The sequence below is a fragment of the Phyllostomus hastatus genome, unplaced genomic scaffold (assembly GCF_019186645.2).
Source record: "Phyllostomus hastatus isolate PE091 unplaced genomic scaffold, TTU_PhHast_1.1 phas_contig_80, whole genome shotgun sequence".
Taxonomy (NCBI): domain Eukaryota; kingdom Metazoa; phylum Chordata; class Mammalia; order Chiroptera; family Phyllostomidae; genus Phyllostomus; species Phyllostomus hastatus.
The window spans coordinates 45402655-45421649 of NW_025333960.1; the positions used below are offsets into that span (position 1 = coordinate 45402655).

The window sequence follows — 18995 nt, forward strand, 5'->3', positions numbered from 1 at the left end:
ATTGTATTTTTGGTGTCAACTGTAGCCTTAGATCTCAAAGATTTTTCTTTCTGGGGTAAAAGTTTTATACTTCTTTGATCTACATTTAAGCCTATGATTCATTTTAAGTTAATTTTCCTTTTAAAAAATTTTTATATTGTATTTTTTTCCATGATCATTTAGTCCCCTAATGCCCCCCTTTCCCCCACCATCACCACACTTGTTGTCCTTGTCCATGAGGCCTTTTTCCTGAGGTTAGGGGACGGAGCGATTAAGTTAATTTTCATATAACGTATGAGCCTTAGATCAAGGTCAGCTTTTTGTCTGTAGACGTCCAGTTAAGAAGGCTGGCTGTGGAAGAGACTGTCCTTAAATCTCCGTTGAATTGCTTTTGTACCTGTCAGATATCAGTTGGGCATATTTGTGTGCATCTTTTATGGGTTCTTGCTTCTATTACCCTAAAGCCACATAGTGTTAATATCTTTATATGATGTCTTACAATGGGCAGACTGGTAGTTCTCACCGCATTTTGTCTCCAAAATTCTTGTAGCTTGTCTAATCCCTTTGTCTTTACATTAATTTGAGAATAATTGTGGCTATACCTACAACAATATGCTGGCATTTTCATAGAAATTATGTTAAACCTGTGTATCAATTTATAGAGAATTGACATTTTTGCTATGTTGAATCTTCTACAATGAACCTATGAACACTATAGGATGGGGCAAAAGAAGGTTTACAGTTGTTTGAATGGAAAATAATACAGTAGTTATAGTAATGTAAGAATGAACTTTGTGTTGTGCGTATTCACAACTGTAAACTTACTTTGCCCTGTGTATGTCTCCGTGTCGTTCATTCAGATCTTCTTTGATTTCTTCCTCTGTCTCTCGTAGGTTTCAGCATGCAAGTCCTGTATATATTTGTTTTAGATTTAATTCTAAGCATTTCAGTGTTCTGAACCATTATTAGTAGTATTTTTAAAATTTAGGTGTTCACATGTTCATTGCTAGCATATAAAAATATGATTGATTTTTTTAAAAAATACTTTTTCTTGTATTCTGCAGCCTTGCCGTCCATACGCACTTCCTAGTTCCCCCCGCCACATCCTTTGGATTTTCGTGTAGACAGTGTTTTATCCTTTTTTTTTTTTTAAAGATTTTATTTATTTATTTTTAGAGAGGAGGGGGGGGAGAGAGAGAGAGAGAGAGAGAGAAACATCAATGTGCGGTTGCTGGGGGTTCTGGCCTGCAACCCAGGAATGTACCCTGGCTGGGAATCGAACCTGGGACACTTTGGTTCCCAGCCCGCGCTCAATCCACTGAGCTATGCCAGCCAGGGCCGACAGTGTTTTATCCTTGAATAAGGACCATATATCTCATCCTTTCTACACTGCATGGCTGTATGTGTTTTCTCTTCTCGCTTCATGACACTGGCTAGAACTTCCGATGCTGTGTTAAGTACGGGTGGCCGGTGTGGACGTCGTCACTCCGCTCCTGATGCCAGGAGGAGAGCATCCAGTCTCCCGCCACTGAGTGTAACTCTACCCATAACTCTACTCATCCATCTACCCGTGGATGTTTAGTGATGCCCTTCGTTATTAAGTTGACGAAGTTCCTCTCTATCTGTATTTTTGGGGGAGTTTTTTAAAATCATGAATTGATGTTGAATTTTGTCCAATGATTGCTATGATCTATATGATTTTTTTCTTCTTTAGCTTGTTAATATTTTACATTATGCTGATTGATTTTTTAAATATAAACAGATTTACATCTTTGGAATAAATCTCACTTGGTAATGATGTATAAATCTTTTTATATGTTGCTGAATTCTATTTGCTTACATTTTGTTAGGGATTGTCGAGGCTGTATTTACTAGATATATTGCTTTGTAGTTTTCTTTTAGTTTTGTATTTCCTTTTCTTCTGCCAAGAGATAAGGGATTTTCCACCCTTACTTTGCTTTGGAAAGTGTCCATCAAGAAACCAGTTTCAGCACAGCTACTTGGCCTTTCAGCCTTGGCTATTTGAGATACACACGTCTGCTCCTCAAGTTCTGTCCCAAAAGACTGAATGCCCTCACTTGGGCGGGGGGGGGGGGGGGGGTAGCCCAAGAACCCTGGAGGGCTCACCTGAATTTATACTCAGCATCCTTATTATTCCACGATTCCTGGTGGTTGTGATGCTCTGTCATACCCTCTATCCTGGAACTCAGTGTCCAGAAGGTCTTGGTGGTAAAGGGCATTGGGGTTTGAAATCAAAAGACCTGTGTGTCAATACTGGTCCTGAATGTGGTAGCTGTGTTATGTTGAGCCACTACTTAATCTCTCTGATTAAATGAGATCAATTTAGATGAATTTGTAAACTTCTGACTACATAAACACCAGCTTTATTTTCGTGGAGCATTTTAATTTTACAGGAAAGGAAAATACCACTACTAAATGATTGTTACTGTCAGCTATTCCTTAGTATCTTTTACCTGTTTCCATAATCATTTAAAAAAATTATCAAGGGTTAGACAAGACATGAAATTAAGAGATTTCAGAGATTTATATTTTGATTTAATCTGAAATAATGATCTTTGCTTTTGTATTTAAGCAATAAGTTTTTATTTAGGAATATGGCATTTACCTTCTCATCTCCTCTTTTCGATTTTACTGATAGCCATTTCTAATGAATTTAATACTAATTTTCCAGTAATCTCCCTTCTTTATTTTAAAATTTTATCTTGAAAACCCAACAGCAAAATGATCCTGTGAAGGGATGGCTTTGTCATTTTGAATTCGTCAGGGACCATTGATATAGCACAGTTCTGTTCTGTTCTGTTATCCCCTCCCTCCCTCCCTCCCTCCCTTCCCTCCCTTCCTTCCTTCCCTCCTTCCACATTGCAACAATTCTGAAAAATGTGCTGGAAGAGAACGTGGTGTGTTCTGTTCCCCAAATTTAAATATTTAGGCCTTAGAACTGCCTACTTCTAGGTCTAGTCTGGACCATTGTTGGTGTTCAGTGACTAAGTTGTTTTTTTTTTCTCTTGGTGCCTTTCGTAGGCCTGGGGCAGCAAGGTTGAATATCACATAGAAACATTTAAGTTAGTACACCTAGGAAGAAAAGAAATCCTTGAGTATTTGTAGCATTTATTTTTAAAAATATTTTGATGGCTACTGTATATGCAGCTATTTAAGTCCTTGTTAAGAAGATTTGATTGTAAGGTTCAACTTCTACAGTAACTACCAGCGGTGGTGTTTTTATGTCCTATGATGGAGCAATACCTGTTGCCACCCAAATGAAAAATACCGCGACGCACCACTCTCCGTTGCCTAATTGGAAGTGATGTGGCAGATGTAAATTGATATCAGAATATATCATCAAGGGCGGGAAGACGGGTGCGCAAGGAAAAGACATGTGTATCAACTGTCAAGTTCGAAGGGGATTTTACACAAGGGGAGCTTTAGGCACTGGATCTAGTTCACCTGTCCGCTTTCAGTGTGGTAATGACCTGACCTCATCGCGGTTCCCTCGTGGACAGAGATTTCGGTTCTCGGGGGGCCATGCCTTTCAGGTCTCCTGCAGCGGCCCAGAGCCCAAGTCCCTCTTTTGTTATCCTTCTTCACTCTCCAGGAATTCTTTCTCTTTTTGCCATCATTATTTCTAAATCAGCTAAAGTGACTGTAGCAAGAAACTTGAAAGGAATCAAGTAAAAATGTAATTTACTTCAGCATTATTTTTCTGTTTTTCCCAGATCTTAGTGAAAAAAGTCAATATCCTTTGCACCCATACGTACATATGTGCACACACATAGAGAAATAGAGCTCATGTGAATGTTTGGTTCATCTCTTTGTGTCGCTCCCTAATTTTGGTGCATATACATGGGGCGGGGCAAAAGTAGGTTTACAGTTGTATGTGAAACTGTTCATTCTTGTGTTATTATTTCTTAATTATTGTATTTTCCATACACACAACTATAAACTTACTTTTGCCTGCCTGCATTTTTAAAATGTATTGCATTTGCCTCCAGTGAGTTAAAAAGTTTTGAGTTTTGATCCACCTTTCTCTTAGTCCTTAAAAACTGAGTCTGTGATTCCCCTTCGTTTTAGCTGGGGTCTCAGCCGAAGCCATGCAGACGGTCACTGCGGCTCCGGACACCACCTCGGGGACCGAGGCCAAAGTCCAAGAGGAAGAGCATGACCTTGTTGATGACGACATCACAGCTGGTAAGGTGACTTCATTAACATAATCTGGATGAGCCTCATGAGCCTCGTCCAGGACTGGAAAATGCTCTTCTGTCCTTTAGAGTGGGACGGAGCATGTTGATGGAGAGCACAGAAACTTGCATTGATGGAGTGTTTGGTTTTATAAGATTGTTTAGTGTCCTTCATGATCTTGAAGTGCAGTCCAGGTTTGCTCATTGTGGCCATAACAATGAACCTGCTGGCTGTGCATTTGATTTTCTGGGGACCTTCTAATTCAGAGGCTAGGATTATTTCTAAAGCCTTGGAACATGTAGGGGAATACACCTATTATGTTATGAAAGGTTTTGCAATTACAGGGTAAACTGAAACTATTGAAGTTGTGATAGCAATATAGCCTACACAAGGAAATGTGCAGACACTCTGTTTACCTACACCATAGAAATAAATGCTGCTTTTAAAAGTTATTTACATGCTTGGTATTGAGCATTCTTATTGATCATATTTATCACATAACCAGGCATGAAGTAAAATTTAGAAAAGCCATGCAGTACGTGTTGTCAGCCTATCTTTTTATAGGTTTGGACAGTTCCAGTTACTGGATCTCCAAATGAATTCAGCTCCGTTTCTTTCAATGCACAGAGGATAAAAAACAACCTAGTACAGATATTTTTATTGGTATTAAGAATGGTAAACTTTTGTCTTTGCTGTGGATGGTTAAAATGTAAAATCTGACAACAATGGGTCTGTAATTCTCGTGAAGCAACAAATATTAACTTAATAGTAATCAAAATTTGAAATGAAGCATGTCCAGAAAATTTCAGTAAAATTTTCATCAAAACTTAATTAAAGGGAGAAAAAAAAACAAAAGGGAGGTCTATTGTCTGTTTGTTTTCTTGTTAAAGCTGCATGTGGCAGCTTCTGTACTGTCAGCCCCGGTGTATTGGTGTATCACTGGGCAGAGGTGGAGGGAGGCCGAGGGCCGCCCTTGGAGGTTGCAAAGCCTGTGTTAATTAAAGCCCCAGTTTGTGTCACTGCTGCGGATGAGGAGTTGACTAAGTTGGGGAGCGTCTGGTTTTCAGTAAAAATGAGATGATAGTGGTTCTTGCTACTTTTCCATTCATTTTCATGTTATCAGTTCATTGATTTTTTTTAAAAAATCATGTACGTTAAGTGTAAGTTATTTCAGAAACTTTCAACTTTTCTGAAAGTCATTTGCACTTCACAATTAAGGAATGTGTTTCAGTAGCTACTGAAGGAAACTATTTCATTTATAAGTTTTATTTAACTAGTTTTTATTTTATTCCATTTTCATTGCTTTTTGAAATGCTGTTAAAGATGTTTTTGTTGTATTAATTCTCTATAACCTTTAAAGGTCTTCTGTCTGTAAAAAAGTAGTGGTTTGATTCATGGGAAAAAAGAAGTTATCTTTGTAATAGGAGAATAACTCAATTTGCATTCTGGGATAAAAGGTGAATTTTGAGCACTCATGTATTGGTAAATCGGTACGTTGAAATTTTGAATGATGCACCCAAAGCCCTAAGACTGCATTTGCCATAGCACATGATCGTGTTTTTATTTGATTATTAGAAATAATCAAGAAGCTTAAAAATGAAAATCTAGTTTTGGAGACTCAAATAATGCTACATAAACTGTATTTCGATCTGTATGAAGTTCAGTTAAACATATGTGACAGATGTTCATTTCATGCCGTGGACACTAGAAGCAAAGATGTTCCATATGCAGAGAATTTCCACAACTGAAAAAAGGCTTCCGTAGCATGCTGTCAGGCAACCGGCAGGCTGCAGTCCATAGATCGGTCAGGTTACCTTCTGATTGTGTGACTTGATTAAGATGTGGTATAGATTTTTATGAAGGTTTAGAAGAAAGCCATATTTCTTTTTATTGACTAGAATCCTATATAAATTGTATTATGAAAAATAGGGTAGATGCATTGAGAGGAACCTGTTCCAAGCATAATAACCTTACTTTGGGATAACCAGCATTGCACAGCACACATACAAAAGGGAAAACTGATCAGGTTAGCCTTTTACTCTGAAAAATCTGATTTTTTTTCAGTTATTTAAAAGGAATTGCTCTAGTAATATCCCCTCATAAAATAAATAGAAAATATATCATGACAGAGACATTTGCCTGTATTTCGAATGGATTCTTACTTAGAGATTGTAGTTAAGCTAATAATATGCATTGTTGTATTGATTTTATATTTGAGGTAACCTGGAACTTAATTTTTTAATTAACTCCATTAAACAACTGACCAAGACAGCAGTTAAGATATGAAGTATAAATTAGTGCCTTTGTTATAGAAAGAGTTGTCCTTTTGGGGAGAACTGAATGAGCTGTGGATGTTGTCCCGTGCCCCCCCGACTCGGAGCCCGGCAGTTTCTGTGGGTGCTCGCCGTATGAAAATAAGGAGCCGCGGAAAAAGCGGTGTAAGTGTTGGCTGTGATCAATTGGCACTAATTAAATTTATTTGAAATGAAGAGTCTTCACTGGAAGAGAACAGCTGGAAAAACCGGGAAGAAAAAATTGAGACTTGATTGAGACAATTTAAACCTCCTCGCTGTCATTTTAAAAATATGCTGTGGCTCCTTTCAATATCTCTCTTTTTAAAGCTAATATCTATTGATCGGCTCCACGAAGCAGTGCCACCGTGCGCTTTGGTCAACACACACACTCGCTTTGACTTAGCATTTTATCTTAAGGTTCATCAAATTTTTTCCCTTAACCACATTTTACATTACATAGCAAAGCTCTATCAGCTATTTTTTGAGATTGATAATGTTTTTAATGTAGAAACATATGAAAACATTTTATTTTTTTATATTTTATGGGATGCATCATAAGGTACTTTTTTTTTCCAATGAAATTGCTTCAGGTTTTGCACTACTCTGTATGTAAAATCTGTATTAACAGCAATAATAGTATTTTCTTTCAAGTTAAGTGATTGGCATTGAGATTGTTTCTAGATTATTTGTAATTTCAGAGTCACAAGAATCTTACTCTAGGTGTTTGAGTTTCTTTCACATGTATACCTTTATTTTCAGTATTGTGATTTAAACGTATATATAGGTATACCATCAATATTTGTAAATAATATGTGCTTATTTTCATTACAATATTAATAGGTCAAAATTATAATAAGAACTTGCTAAAAACTGACATACATGGACAAAATTTAGATAAATCATAATCTATTTTTAAGGTGGACCCGTTAGGTGACTTTGTTAATTATCTTTATGTCATATTTGTCGTGGTAAAGGATGGCATTCTGTACGAGGGTGAAGCTGCTACATCTTGAAACAACCTCCCCTGACTGCAGGTTAAAATTTTGGAAGGGTTTCATTCACAAACCGGCAGGGATCCATTTAAGGAAGTTATTGTGTTTTCCTGGGGGTCATGCTGCAGTGTCCTGCCTCTCGTTCGATACTGCAGGGACGCAAACTGACCACATACGAGGGACAAAGGGTCAGCGGCCACTGACAGTGTCAGAAGGAGACAACTGGACAGCAGGTGACCACCCCGCTGACAGATTCGACTGCTTACAACAAACGAAGCAAAGATGTGTAAATCCAGAAGGATCTCTTGTACTTTTTGTAAAAGTTAAATTTAATTAAAAAAAAAAGATGAAAGTGCTATGGATAAAAGAAAAAAAATAAAGGCGAGAGAAATGGAAAGTAATCTCTACTGACAACTTACAATACAGTATCCAAGCACTTCACACTTGACTCTCACAGCACTTCTGTAAAGTGGGCACCAGTGTTGGTCCAGCCGCACGGACGAGCAAACAGGCTCAGAGGGGTCTCTTTTAGGAGGCCACTTACCTGACAAGCCGCAGATCTGGGGCTTCCCGTGGGTCCTGCCTGATTCCAAAGCTCCCGCGTGGTCTTAAGCACCACCCAGCCCGCCTCGCCTTCCCAAACTCACTGAACTTCGGCAGGTTTTCATTTTCTTTAAACTGTGAGGTGATATCGGAGTCTGCCTTTATTGCTTATAACATCAGGACAAGCCAGGCAGCCGCTGGATATCCTGTCTTACTATTTAAAATGCAAACTTGTTATTCAGATGTAGGCCACAAGATTATCTCCATGGAAAGAAAAGGATCATGTATTTGTTCCTTAAATATTCAGTCATTTTGGACTACTGTGATATAAGTACTACTTATTACTAAACAGTTATTTTATTCTGTATATGTACAGTGGGATATTTATTGTTCTGTCTAGCTTTTTGAAGTCATCAGTGTAAAACAGACACCTTCACATATATTCATAAAGTCAGTGTCTTTAGTATATTAAGATAAAGCCGACAGGGATATCTAGTCTGAGACGAAATATTGATTTGTGCATTTTACCATTTACTAAAAAGTTCTGTTCTTAAAATGTTTATACATTTAATTTTGGCTGAAAGATAGAAAATTCATTCTATTTAGGTATACCTAAGTTCCAAAGTACAGAATTTCTGGCATGACCTATTCAGCAACCAGAAGCACTTTCTGCGCATCGTGCCCGAGGCCGTAGTAATCAGTATGCTAAGGGGACGACTTCTGCGTTGCGCCCTGCCCCTTTCTCATGCTTCAGTTTGTAACCCCCAGTCTGAAAGTCAGTGCTACCTCTGTGTCAGTTGTAAGTTATTTGTTCTGAGTGGTGATTACTTCCCTTGCTTTTGAGTACAGGATATTAGCTACTATAACGTATAAATTTACTATATGAAGGTTTTTAGACAGTTATAAATTACTAACGCTGCAATTTATTTGCACAAGTGGTTTTCATGAACACAGATATTAAGAAAAATAAAAGTGAATTTTATAATTTCTGGGTGAAATATGTCACTCCAAATGATTTACTTTTCTATACTTTTTTTTAATCTAGAGGGAGAAAATGTAAATTAAAATATTTTTTTTATGTAGTGTTTAACACTTGGCTCTACTTGTATGTTGACAGGCTTTTTTTAAAAAAAAAAGATTTTATTTACTTTATTTTTAGACAGAGGGAAAGGGTGGGAGAAAGAGAGGGAGGGAAACACCAGTGTGTGGTTGCCTGTCGCACACCCCCCACTGGGGACCTGGCCCACAACACAGGCATGTGCCCTGACTGGGAATGGAACCAGCGAACCCTTTGGTTCACATGCTGGCACTCCATCCACTGAGCCACACCAGCCAGGGCTGTTGACAGGCTTTAAGTAGAGTATTTCTACATACGGTATCTGAGTGTTTCTGACAGGAATACTAAGGTATAGCCAAATTAAGGTTTTTAGTCACTCCCCTTTCTCCTCACATTTTCCCTCTGGGTGGCTGACTTTCCCTTTCTGGTGCTGACTCTCACTTACATGTCAGTGACTCTGGAATCTGTGTCTGTAACCAGGCTTTCTCCTGCGCCTCAGGTTAACGTGCTCTCCTGCCTCAGTGTCCCGTAGGTACCCGAGCACCAAGTCCAGAATAAGCACGTGTTTCTTCCTAAAGCCCATCTCTTCGTGTGTGTGCATGTCATTTAAAGACAGGCACCACTAAGGGGAGGGTCCCATCAACCGTCCAGCATCCCAAACTAGACACCAAGGGATGATCCTGGCTTTCCCTCCCGGTGATTTTTCTGCTCTCCATTTTCACAGAACACCCAGGTCCAGACTTGCATTTTTTTCTACTTTGGATCCTGATTCTCCCGCAGCCACCACCTCGTCCGCACTCCCTTGCCCTCCTTCGCTCATGTCTTCCATTACTGTGAGAGTTTCAGAAGACACTTCACGGCCCTCCCTCCTTCCTCATTAACTGCTGCTCAGTGGCTTCCCATTGATTATGGCGCAAAATCCAAACACGTTAGCCAGACACCTAGGGCCCTTCAAAGACTGACGCCTATCTCTGGTGCCTCCAGCTAAGCAATTCCGAACCTTCCCCCCGAGTCCCCTGGCATCTCATGACTCATGCATTGCATCTGCCCCTCCATCCAGCTGGTATACTCTCACTTCTCTTGCCCACGGGGCCAAGTTCTCAGGGGTCCCTTCGCATCAGCTGGGGTGTCACTGTCTTCCCGAATCCCTCCGGACCCCTCTTCTGTCAGCTCTCCCAGTTGTCTGTTTGCTCTCCTGCCATTGCCCGCTGTGGCACTGCTAAGTGGCCGTTTCACTTGCCCTCTCTGAGTCATGGGTGGGCATGCGACTTGCACCTCTTTGTATTTCTGGCTCTAAAATAGCACCCTGGTCCATAGCATCTTCTCAATGCATGCTCATTGAGTAAATGATTGACTGAGTGAACCTGTAACATAACTCATCTTTCAAATAGTACTCCTTATATGATGTATACTATATATACACATCTTTTTCACTGTATATTTTCTATTCCTGTATAACATGTATGTGTGTATGTATACATATATGTGTGTATATATAGTATCTTCTTATCATTCTCCTTATCTCCTTAACATCCCCCCTTCTTCTTAATATTTAATGGCTCAAAAAGCATTTGTAATAGATTAGTGGGGGGATATAGACTCATTTCCAGATAAACTGCCTCTTGATGCTGTGAAAATGAGACTCGGAACAGATCTACAAGCATGATTAGTCCCACTGAATTTGTGACTGTTGATCCCATTTAAAAGCTTGTCTTTTTTTTTTTGGAAAATAACGTGCCTTCCACATTAGGGAGAGATGTGATCCATAGGATTTAAGTGAGAAAAGGTGTGGAAAACTACCTGGGACTAATGTGTCTGGTAACTGAAGTGTTGACCGGAGGGGCCGTCTCCTGTGGGACGCACGGGTGGAGGGACAGATGCTCAGAGCTCCTGCAGAGTTGTCCCCTGGTCCCCTGTCCATGGTCTGTGCTGACCCAGGTGGTGCCAATGTGCTGATGGCTGATGGCCGTTCCTCTAAGTCCGTGAATCCCTATTCCGGCGGCTCTCTTTTTATCCTCGTTTTTCTTCCTTCTTTGCGCATCTCTCCCCCTTCGCCCTGGGGGCTGTGCCGCCTCATTTCTGGGCCGGCCCCGTCCGTGAAAACCCCAAATCTCGTGGTTTTCCTGGAGCGAGCGATACCAGGATAGCTGTTCTCCAGGAGATCCCTCTGGGGCTTGGTGGCCTGTGCGGAGGTGGAAAGAGCGGAAGCGGGGAGATGCTCAAAGGAAGGAGAGAAATGCAGTTTTTCCAAGAGGCTTGACATTTAAACCCCATGGAAGGCTGAGAGTGTGGGATCACGTGCATGGTGGTGTACACAGTGTTTTTGTGGCATTCCTCTGGGTGTCTGCAGGCGGTTATTCAGCACTAAGAAAACTTGCTTTTTGTCGTCTGTTGAAAATTGGAAGTTACACGCTCCAATGTAATGTGCTCAGGCTTATGTTTAAAGGTTTGCCCTTTAAGGAGAAGGCACAAAGGGAAAAGAGGCAAGAGTAAGGACAAAGAAGGGCTAATAAATACCACTCCAATGCTCAATTCCTCTTTTAAAATTTCTATACTTTTACAAATGGGAAATCTACTTAATATCAACGTATTTCAACCAGGAAAGTGTTTGTGTACTTAAATGAATTCAATGTAGTGATGTATCAGAGGTGCCACAACATAAATGAATCAACTGTTGCCTTGGCACCTAGTCGTTCATAAAGAGATTTTCTAATAATTGCACTTTTATTTTTTAATGTGGGCATATATAGTCTGTTTGCATACAGCACTTCTGCAGGAGGTTGGCCAAATGAATAGTCGTTGACATTAGCAAACTCATCTAAAAGAATGCATTTAAAACTCAGGGACATAAAATAATGACCAGCACAACAGCTCACTAGCATTCATTGAGTACCTACTGAGGGTCCGTCTGTGCCCCAGACCCTTTTTGACCCTCACAGTGACTCGTCATCTGAAGCCTCATTCCCACTTCCATTTGACAGCACAGGAGAAGGGGCCCGGAGGGGGGAGGGGCCAAGCCGCTTTGCACGGGAGGGCTGCACACAGGAGGAAGGGGCAGAGTCCCTTTTCGAACCCGGGTCATCTGCCTGTAGATCTGCGTTCTTAAATGGAAGTCACTTACTCACAACCATGTGATTTTATGAGCCTCAAAAGAAAATAAAGAAACCAATACATTCATTTGACATGTCATTTTCTCTTTGTGTGGCACAGGCTCTTTTATTTTAATTTTTTATATAGTTGAATTTTGTATGTAGTACAGGGAAATATATAGAATGTGAAGAAAATACTTTCTGTTTAAAAATAAACACAGGCAGTTAGTACAGGAAGATAATTGTGTGTCTTTTCAAGTTAAAATTAGAGTTATTTTATGTTCATATAAAATTGCACGCATCAGTGCACCAGCAGCCCACGGACAGTGTTGGACCGCAGAGGCCTACTAAGGTTTGGCGTTCAAATGTTTATCAAACAGATATACATATATCTGTTTGATAAATTTAGACTACGTAGGAAAAAGCAGAAATACTTAGATAAGAACGTAGAGGCTGTTGGGAAAAAAAGCCTCCACGTGAGTGGATAACCTTCAGGGTGAACTCTGGCCTTTTGTGGGCTGTGTAATAAGACCTCACGAGCAAAAATGAATTGCAGTAGATTGTGGCCCACTATTGTATATCTGTATATTACATGAATTGCTCTCATAATTGATAACAAACCTATATGACCAAAAGTTGTAATTCAAAAAAGTAATGACAACAATGTCTCATAATTCACAGACTTTATGTCATGCCTGTGAATGATTACTTTTACTGTGCAAACCACGTTACAGGGGGAAACAGGCTTTAAAATGGATGTGGGGCTTGAAGAGCTCTTCCTGAGATTTTATAGTTATTTTTAATACACAAAGATAACCTAATGGGCTAGCATGATTGAATAATTTCCCCATGATTTAATGGATTAAAATTAATTGTCAAACATAAAAGCTTTTTTTTAACTCTTAATTTGAATTTTTTTAAGATTTATTTATTTGTTTTTAGAGAGGGAAGGGAGGGAGAAAGAGAGAGAGAGAAACATCAATGTGCGGTTGCTGGGGACCGTGGCCTGCAACCCAGGCTTATGCCCTGGCTGGGAATCAAACCTGCGATGCTTTGGTTCGCAGCACGAGCTCAATCCACTGAGCTACGCCAGCCAGGGCTTTAATTTGAAATTTTTAATCACGAATGAAAGTTAACGTTTACTGGAGGTGAAGACAGTCATGGACCTGTATGTATTTCCTCCTCACGTGGTGTCCCAGGAAGAGGAGTTCTCCCTCATAAATAAGGTAAAAACCAAGTGGAATACTTACCATCTCTCTCTCTCTCTTCTTTTGATAACTATAGATTCTAAATTAAGATGGGTGACTTAAATGATGTAAAGCAAATTTAAAAGGATTCAGGGAAACTGAATCATCTACCCTCTCTTTGTTTATCCTTGTTTGTATGGTGTTTTCAATGCCTTTGGAACCACCTACACAAAGTGGAAGGAATACTTCATTTAGTTCAATAACCACGCTAGTAACGCAACTTGTATTTTCCTATCAGCACATTCCAGGGAGGACTGAACACAGCAAGTGCTGAGTTGAGGAGGTGAGGTCTGGTCTTAGGAAGACGTGGTATGTTCCCACGCAGCTGTGCACACGCACATGCATGACATATGTGCACCTATGAGGGACTTCAGGTGAGAGGGTCCCGGGAACTGGGGATTGGTTAAGACCAGGCATTACGAGTGAGGTAAGCCTGCACCTGGGGCAGAGGTGGACAGGCATGGGAGAAGCTTTGAGTAAGACTCTTAGTTTAGAGGCTTTGAAATGGAGACTCTGGAGGGGGAGGAGGAGGGCCAGGCTGGAGCCTAGGGCCTGGTGGTCCCAGCCGGGAGCGAGGGTCTCTCGCCGCGTCGGCACGTTCCTGTGGAGCGCAGCAGACTTTGCACCGGGGTCTCCATGCTGCATTCCAGCAGGGCCGGTTACTGACGGGTGGGGAACGGATTTAAAGTGCTGGCGGGGTGTATTGGCTGCATGCCCAATGTGCTTAACTCTACTTCCGTGGTCTTTTTTGTTTTCTTTCATTCAACAGGTGGTTTTGAGCACCTACTAGGTATTGAGCACTTACCAGACGCTGAGTATAGGGCGGAGTTTGTGCTCCAAAGGGCAAGACTGATCACTGTGGTGTTGGTTATTTGTTGGGAAATTCTTACCTGAAGAACTGTTATTTGTGACGGCTTAATAATACACTCATGTTTCTGTGATGTAAATCTTATATTTCATATGTACGTCTAAAAGCAAATCTATAGATCTCATAGAAGTGGAAAAATAAAATGGAAAATGAGGCAGATTAAAATCAACTAGATGAAAAGCTGCTCTGCAGCAGTGAATGTATAATCAGCGTATTTTAAAAGGCCTACGGCTGCCGCACAGGCTCCAGTGTCTCACTGCGTCCAGATCTCAGCCTCCCTGCTCATTTGCCGTGTGGCCTTTGCACGTGACCTGACCGTGCCAGCCCTCGGTTTTCTCACCTGCAGTAGGAGGAGAGTAAGAACTTCTGGAGGAGCAAGTGAGTGATGCGTCCTTCTTAGCAGAGGATCTGGCAGGTAATACGTGCCTCAGTAATGTTACGGGCCTCTCTTCTCTTCCTCAGCACCATCATCACCCTTAAGTGGTTTAACTTTGGTAAATAGAGTAAATGGTGTGGAACTGACTTATTCATCAGTTCTTCCAGATGACTTGATGTTTATTCTGGGTAGTTTGATCATCACTTCCAGGAATGTAAACTGACTAGACATGTTTATACTTTATATAGAGAGAAATAAGCTACATCCAAAGTTTTTTGCAAATTTTCAGAAATTTCTAAAAGCTGACTCATGAAATATAGTTATCTTTTCTTAAATACTTTTATATTGGTTTCTTTTTTACCACACTGTCTGAGTTGAATCTGACCAAGAACAGTGAATCATCTGATGAAATAAAAATAAAGACAGCCTTAAAAGGAGATATTTACTTATTTATATTACAGTAGCGAAGGGAGAGTGTGTTTGCATATAGAGACCTGTTTGGCCAGTGGTGATCAGTGCAGAATGGGAGGGAGAGAAAGATGCAGATAAGATTTGTGATGATTCTGATAGGACCATTTAGTTGAGACACTGCTGGACCCAGGAAAGCATATTTAAAAGAGGATAGAACCCAAAGGGTAAAAGAGAATCTTCAGCACTCTGTCATTACTAGCCTTGCCGAGAAAGAGAAGCGAGAGGCATTTAATGAAGCTCTCACGTTTGCACAGGATGCTTATTAGCTCAGTTTTTAAAAGCGTGTATTCAAAAGTAGAATGAGGTATACCATACCAAAATATCAATGAAATGTGAGAGTAGAATAAAGACATTTTCAGAAATGCAACATCTCAAAAAAGAAAATAATAATGTACCTCATGCTCTTATCAGAGAGGGGGTGGTGCACCGTTGAAATTGGGGAGTAACAGGAAAGTGGAAACCTGGGGTGCAGTGGTCCAGGTGACCTAGTTTATGAAGTCTGGCCCCCTGTTTGTTTTATGCTTGTAAACCGTATCCCACTGGTTCCTGAACCGTCACTTCTTAGGAACGTATCCTCAGGAGCCTAGCCACCCCGAGGGCTGCATGGAGAAGAAAATTCTGGAAGAAAAGCCTTTATATTTGAAGGTCTGGCAGCTCACAGGACGAGGCTCACCATGATCGGATTAATTTTACTGAGGTTTCTTCAAATGCACTGAACTATGTTCCAGATATCTGGGAAATCTAACTGTTTTACTTCTCAGATGGGCTTGATTTCTGCTCCCTAGTCCTTTCGCATTTTCCAGATTTACACGGGGGGGGGGGCGGATTTGGAGGTTAATTATTGACACCTATAGAAGCCCAGGTAAACAACAACAACAGAAGACAATTATTAGCTGCAGGGAGGGAAGAAAGTAATACTGGGAGAGTTGTCATGATTGACAGACCACATGGTTGGGCTGTGGACAGCATGCACGTCGCCCTGAAAGTATAAACATGGATGATGACAGTTTTAATAATGGAGGATAAAGCCAGAACACAGTGCGTGTGTGAGTGAATGTGGTGTGTCTGTGTGTGTGGATACGTGTGTGTGTGTGAGACATGGGCAAGCAAGTTGTTTATACAGAAGAGAACCCAATTTGCATAGTGAGGAATTATAAGTCTACAGAAAAAAATAAACCTAAAACCAAAAAATTGGAAAGTAGTGACACAGGATTTTCTGGAAGAGCCTGAAGGGGTTTTTTCAGCTCGAGCCGTGGGGGTGTGGTTAGGGACTGCTGCTTTTCTATACCAACTTATAGAACTGTTTGAGTCCTTAAACAGTGTACATTTTATAGATAAAAGTAAATATAAATATAAAAAAATTAAAAGTAGAACAAACGAGCACGTAATAACTAAAAGTGATAGTGAAGGGTAACGTAAAATGATGTCACCAAGTCCAAGCCGGAACGAAGTAGAAGTTAGCAGAGTGTGTCCCTGCCCGCCCTCTCCCTGCGTGTTAGTCCCGGCTGTGTTCCAGAGAAGGGGAAGACGGGGGAGCGCTCCACTGGGCTGTGGGGTAGCGGAGGCTAGGGGGAGGGGGAGGGCCGTTAAGAAGGCTTAGTTGACTCAGGTAGAAGAGTGAAGGGGACGTATGCATTTTAAGTTATTTTTTTTTCATGATCTAGTGGACAGCATCGAAGGGTTATAGAAACGTGTCTCAGAGATAACAGAATCACCCTTGGTTAATTTTGAAAAAAGAAAATGAAAATCTACAGACAGACAAAAGCCTTTCTTTTTAAGAATGGGGATAAATTTTGGATCTAGGACACTCTGAACTGGCTAGTGGGCTGCTCAGACAGACCGCAAGTCTGCAGTAGATTTTCAGGCAGGATTGGGGAGCGCCCGGGAGAAACCGTGAGAATCAGCACCGGCGCCCTGCACCTCCCCACAGGCCCAGATTCCATCCCCGTGTTCAGTCGTGTCGCTCTTGTCCCCATCCATCACCTAAAATAATTTTGATGTTTCGGTGCACGATGCGTGCGATTTATCATAAAGGGACGTTTATGCTCTTCTGAGGTTTTCCCCGCGCACAGTACACCACGGAGCAGATCATTCTCCTGTTCGTGGAAAGCCATTTCTCATGAATCTGGATTTTTTTTAGAATTTGGTTTGACATCACTTTATTGCCATTACCTGCACAAGCATCATTGCTACCGCCTTCCTCACTGTTTTCTCATGATGAATTTACCGACTGACTTGGGGGTTAGGGGAGAGAGCTTCGGAAACACAGGAAACAGTCTATAAGGAAAATCCCAGCCGTGCAGCCCGAGGTCCAGCCGGACCACAGATAAAACTGTCGGTGGGAGAGACCACTCCCACTGCCGTGCCGCCCCCATGTCACCTCGCACCTTTGGTGCTTGCGACACTAAGGTGTGTGACTCAGTCACCTTTTTTCTCATGTGGAAGTTTTTGCCTATTCCAGTAAATAAAGGTCCTTCAGAGGGCCTGGCTTGATGGCACAGCCCACTTTTCACTGTTCAACGTACAGAAAGCGGTGTTCACTCTTGGTAGCACAGTGGTCCATCTGGCCGGTGTCTGCCCCTGCAGAAGCGTGGTCCTCAGGGTAGCCAAACAGGCCTGGGACGTCCCTGTAAGGTCCACGACACACGAGTTGAGCATCTTTGAACTTGAGGGAATTAGCCAGGAAAAAAGCGGGGGAGGGAAAAGCTTTCCAAGCCAGAGTCAGGGCTTGGGAGGGAGAGAGCAGGAAGTGATGTAGCATTTGGGGGGAGTGTAAGCGGCTCCCTGTGAACTTGTATACAGCAGGGTGCAGACAGGACTGATAAAAGATGATGCTGAAGAGGAGGCCAGGTGATGAAAGGCTTTGTATGTCAGGCTCGGCTGCTTTATCCCTAGGCAGGGGACAGTCAGAAACCATTGTAGGATTTTACGCCAGGTAAAGGGATAATTTGATTTGCCATTAGTCAGAACCCACTGGCAATATGTGCTGAATGTATTGGGCTCAGTGCAAGTGGGGGTTCTCAGTTAGCGAGGGCAGGGGCAGCAGTCGGGAGGAGGATGGTGCAGTGTGGCCGCTGAGGGCCTGGATGAGGGCGGTGCAGCTACAGCTCAAGAGATGGCTACCCAAGGTTCCTGAGAGCTGAACAGTACTCGGCATTTTCCTGCAGTGGTCTTTGCTTAATTACATTTAAAACATTCTAATTGTTTGAAGTTCTCTAGGTATACAGGTAAAATAAGCTCACGGTTACCTAATATTTCACAAAACATTCCAGTATGAATGCTTACATTTACAGATATCAATCGAAGTACAATGATTTATGTTGTTGTCTTAAGTGCATTACTATGAGTGTAGTGTAGAGATAATTAGTGTCATTCGTGTACCGTATAACATCCCCCCATTGTGGCTCTGGTATCACAAAGTTTGGAAAGACCGAATTCAGCGTCTAGCAGCTACATTCTAGACCAGTCTTTTATCCAGTGCAAGGAACTGCTCAGACTATAAAACTTCACATAAAGATCACCCGACCTCTGCTTGCACACTGCATTACTTTTCTATTGCTGTATAATAAATTTCCACAAATGCTGCAGTTTGAAGTGATCTCACAGTTCCTGAGGGTCAGGAGTCCGGCAGGGCTTAGCTGTGTCCTCTGCTCTGGGTCTCCCAGGCTGCACTCGAGGCGTTGGCCAGAGCTGGGGATCGCTACGGCTTGGGGCCCTCTTCCAGTCTCACACGCTGTTGGGCCGAATGCAGGTGTGTGACCGAGCTCCTCAGCTTCTGGAGGCCGTCACAGTCCCCTGCCACGTGGCCCTCTCCATGGGCATTTCCCACCTTAGCAGCTGCCTCTTCAGAGTCTGCAGGGCAGTCCTTCTCCGCGTGGTTAC

The 18995-nt window shown here is 41.7% G+C and overlaps 1 protein-coding gene across 2 annotated transcripts in view; it reads left to right on the top strand.

Annotated features, from left to right (window-relative positions):
• WDR7 (WD repeat domain 7) overlaps window positions 1-18995 on the top strand; it is a 290553-nt gene that overhangs the window by 124473 nt on the left and 147085 nt on the right. For both annotated transcript variants that reach the window (XM_045849693.1, XM_045849694.1), the window contains one exon: window positions 4069-4185. In XM_045849693.1, coding sequence (XP_045705649.1) covers window positions 4069-4185 — 117 coding nt within the window. The remainder of the gene's footprint in view (window positions 1-4068; window positions 4186-18995) is intronic.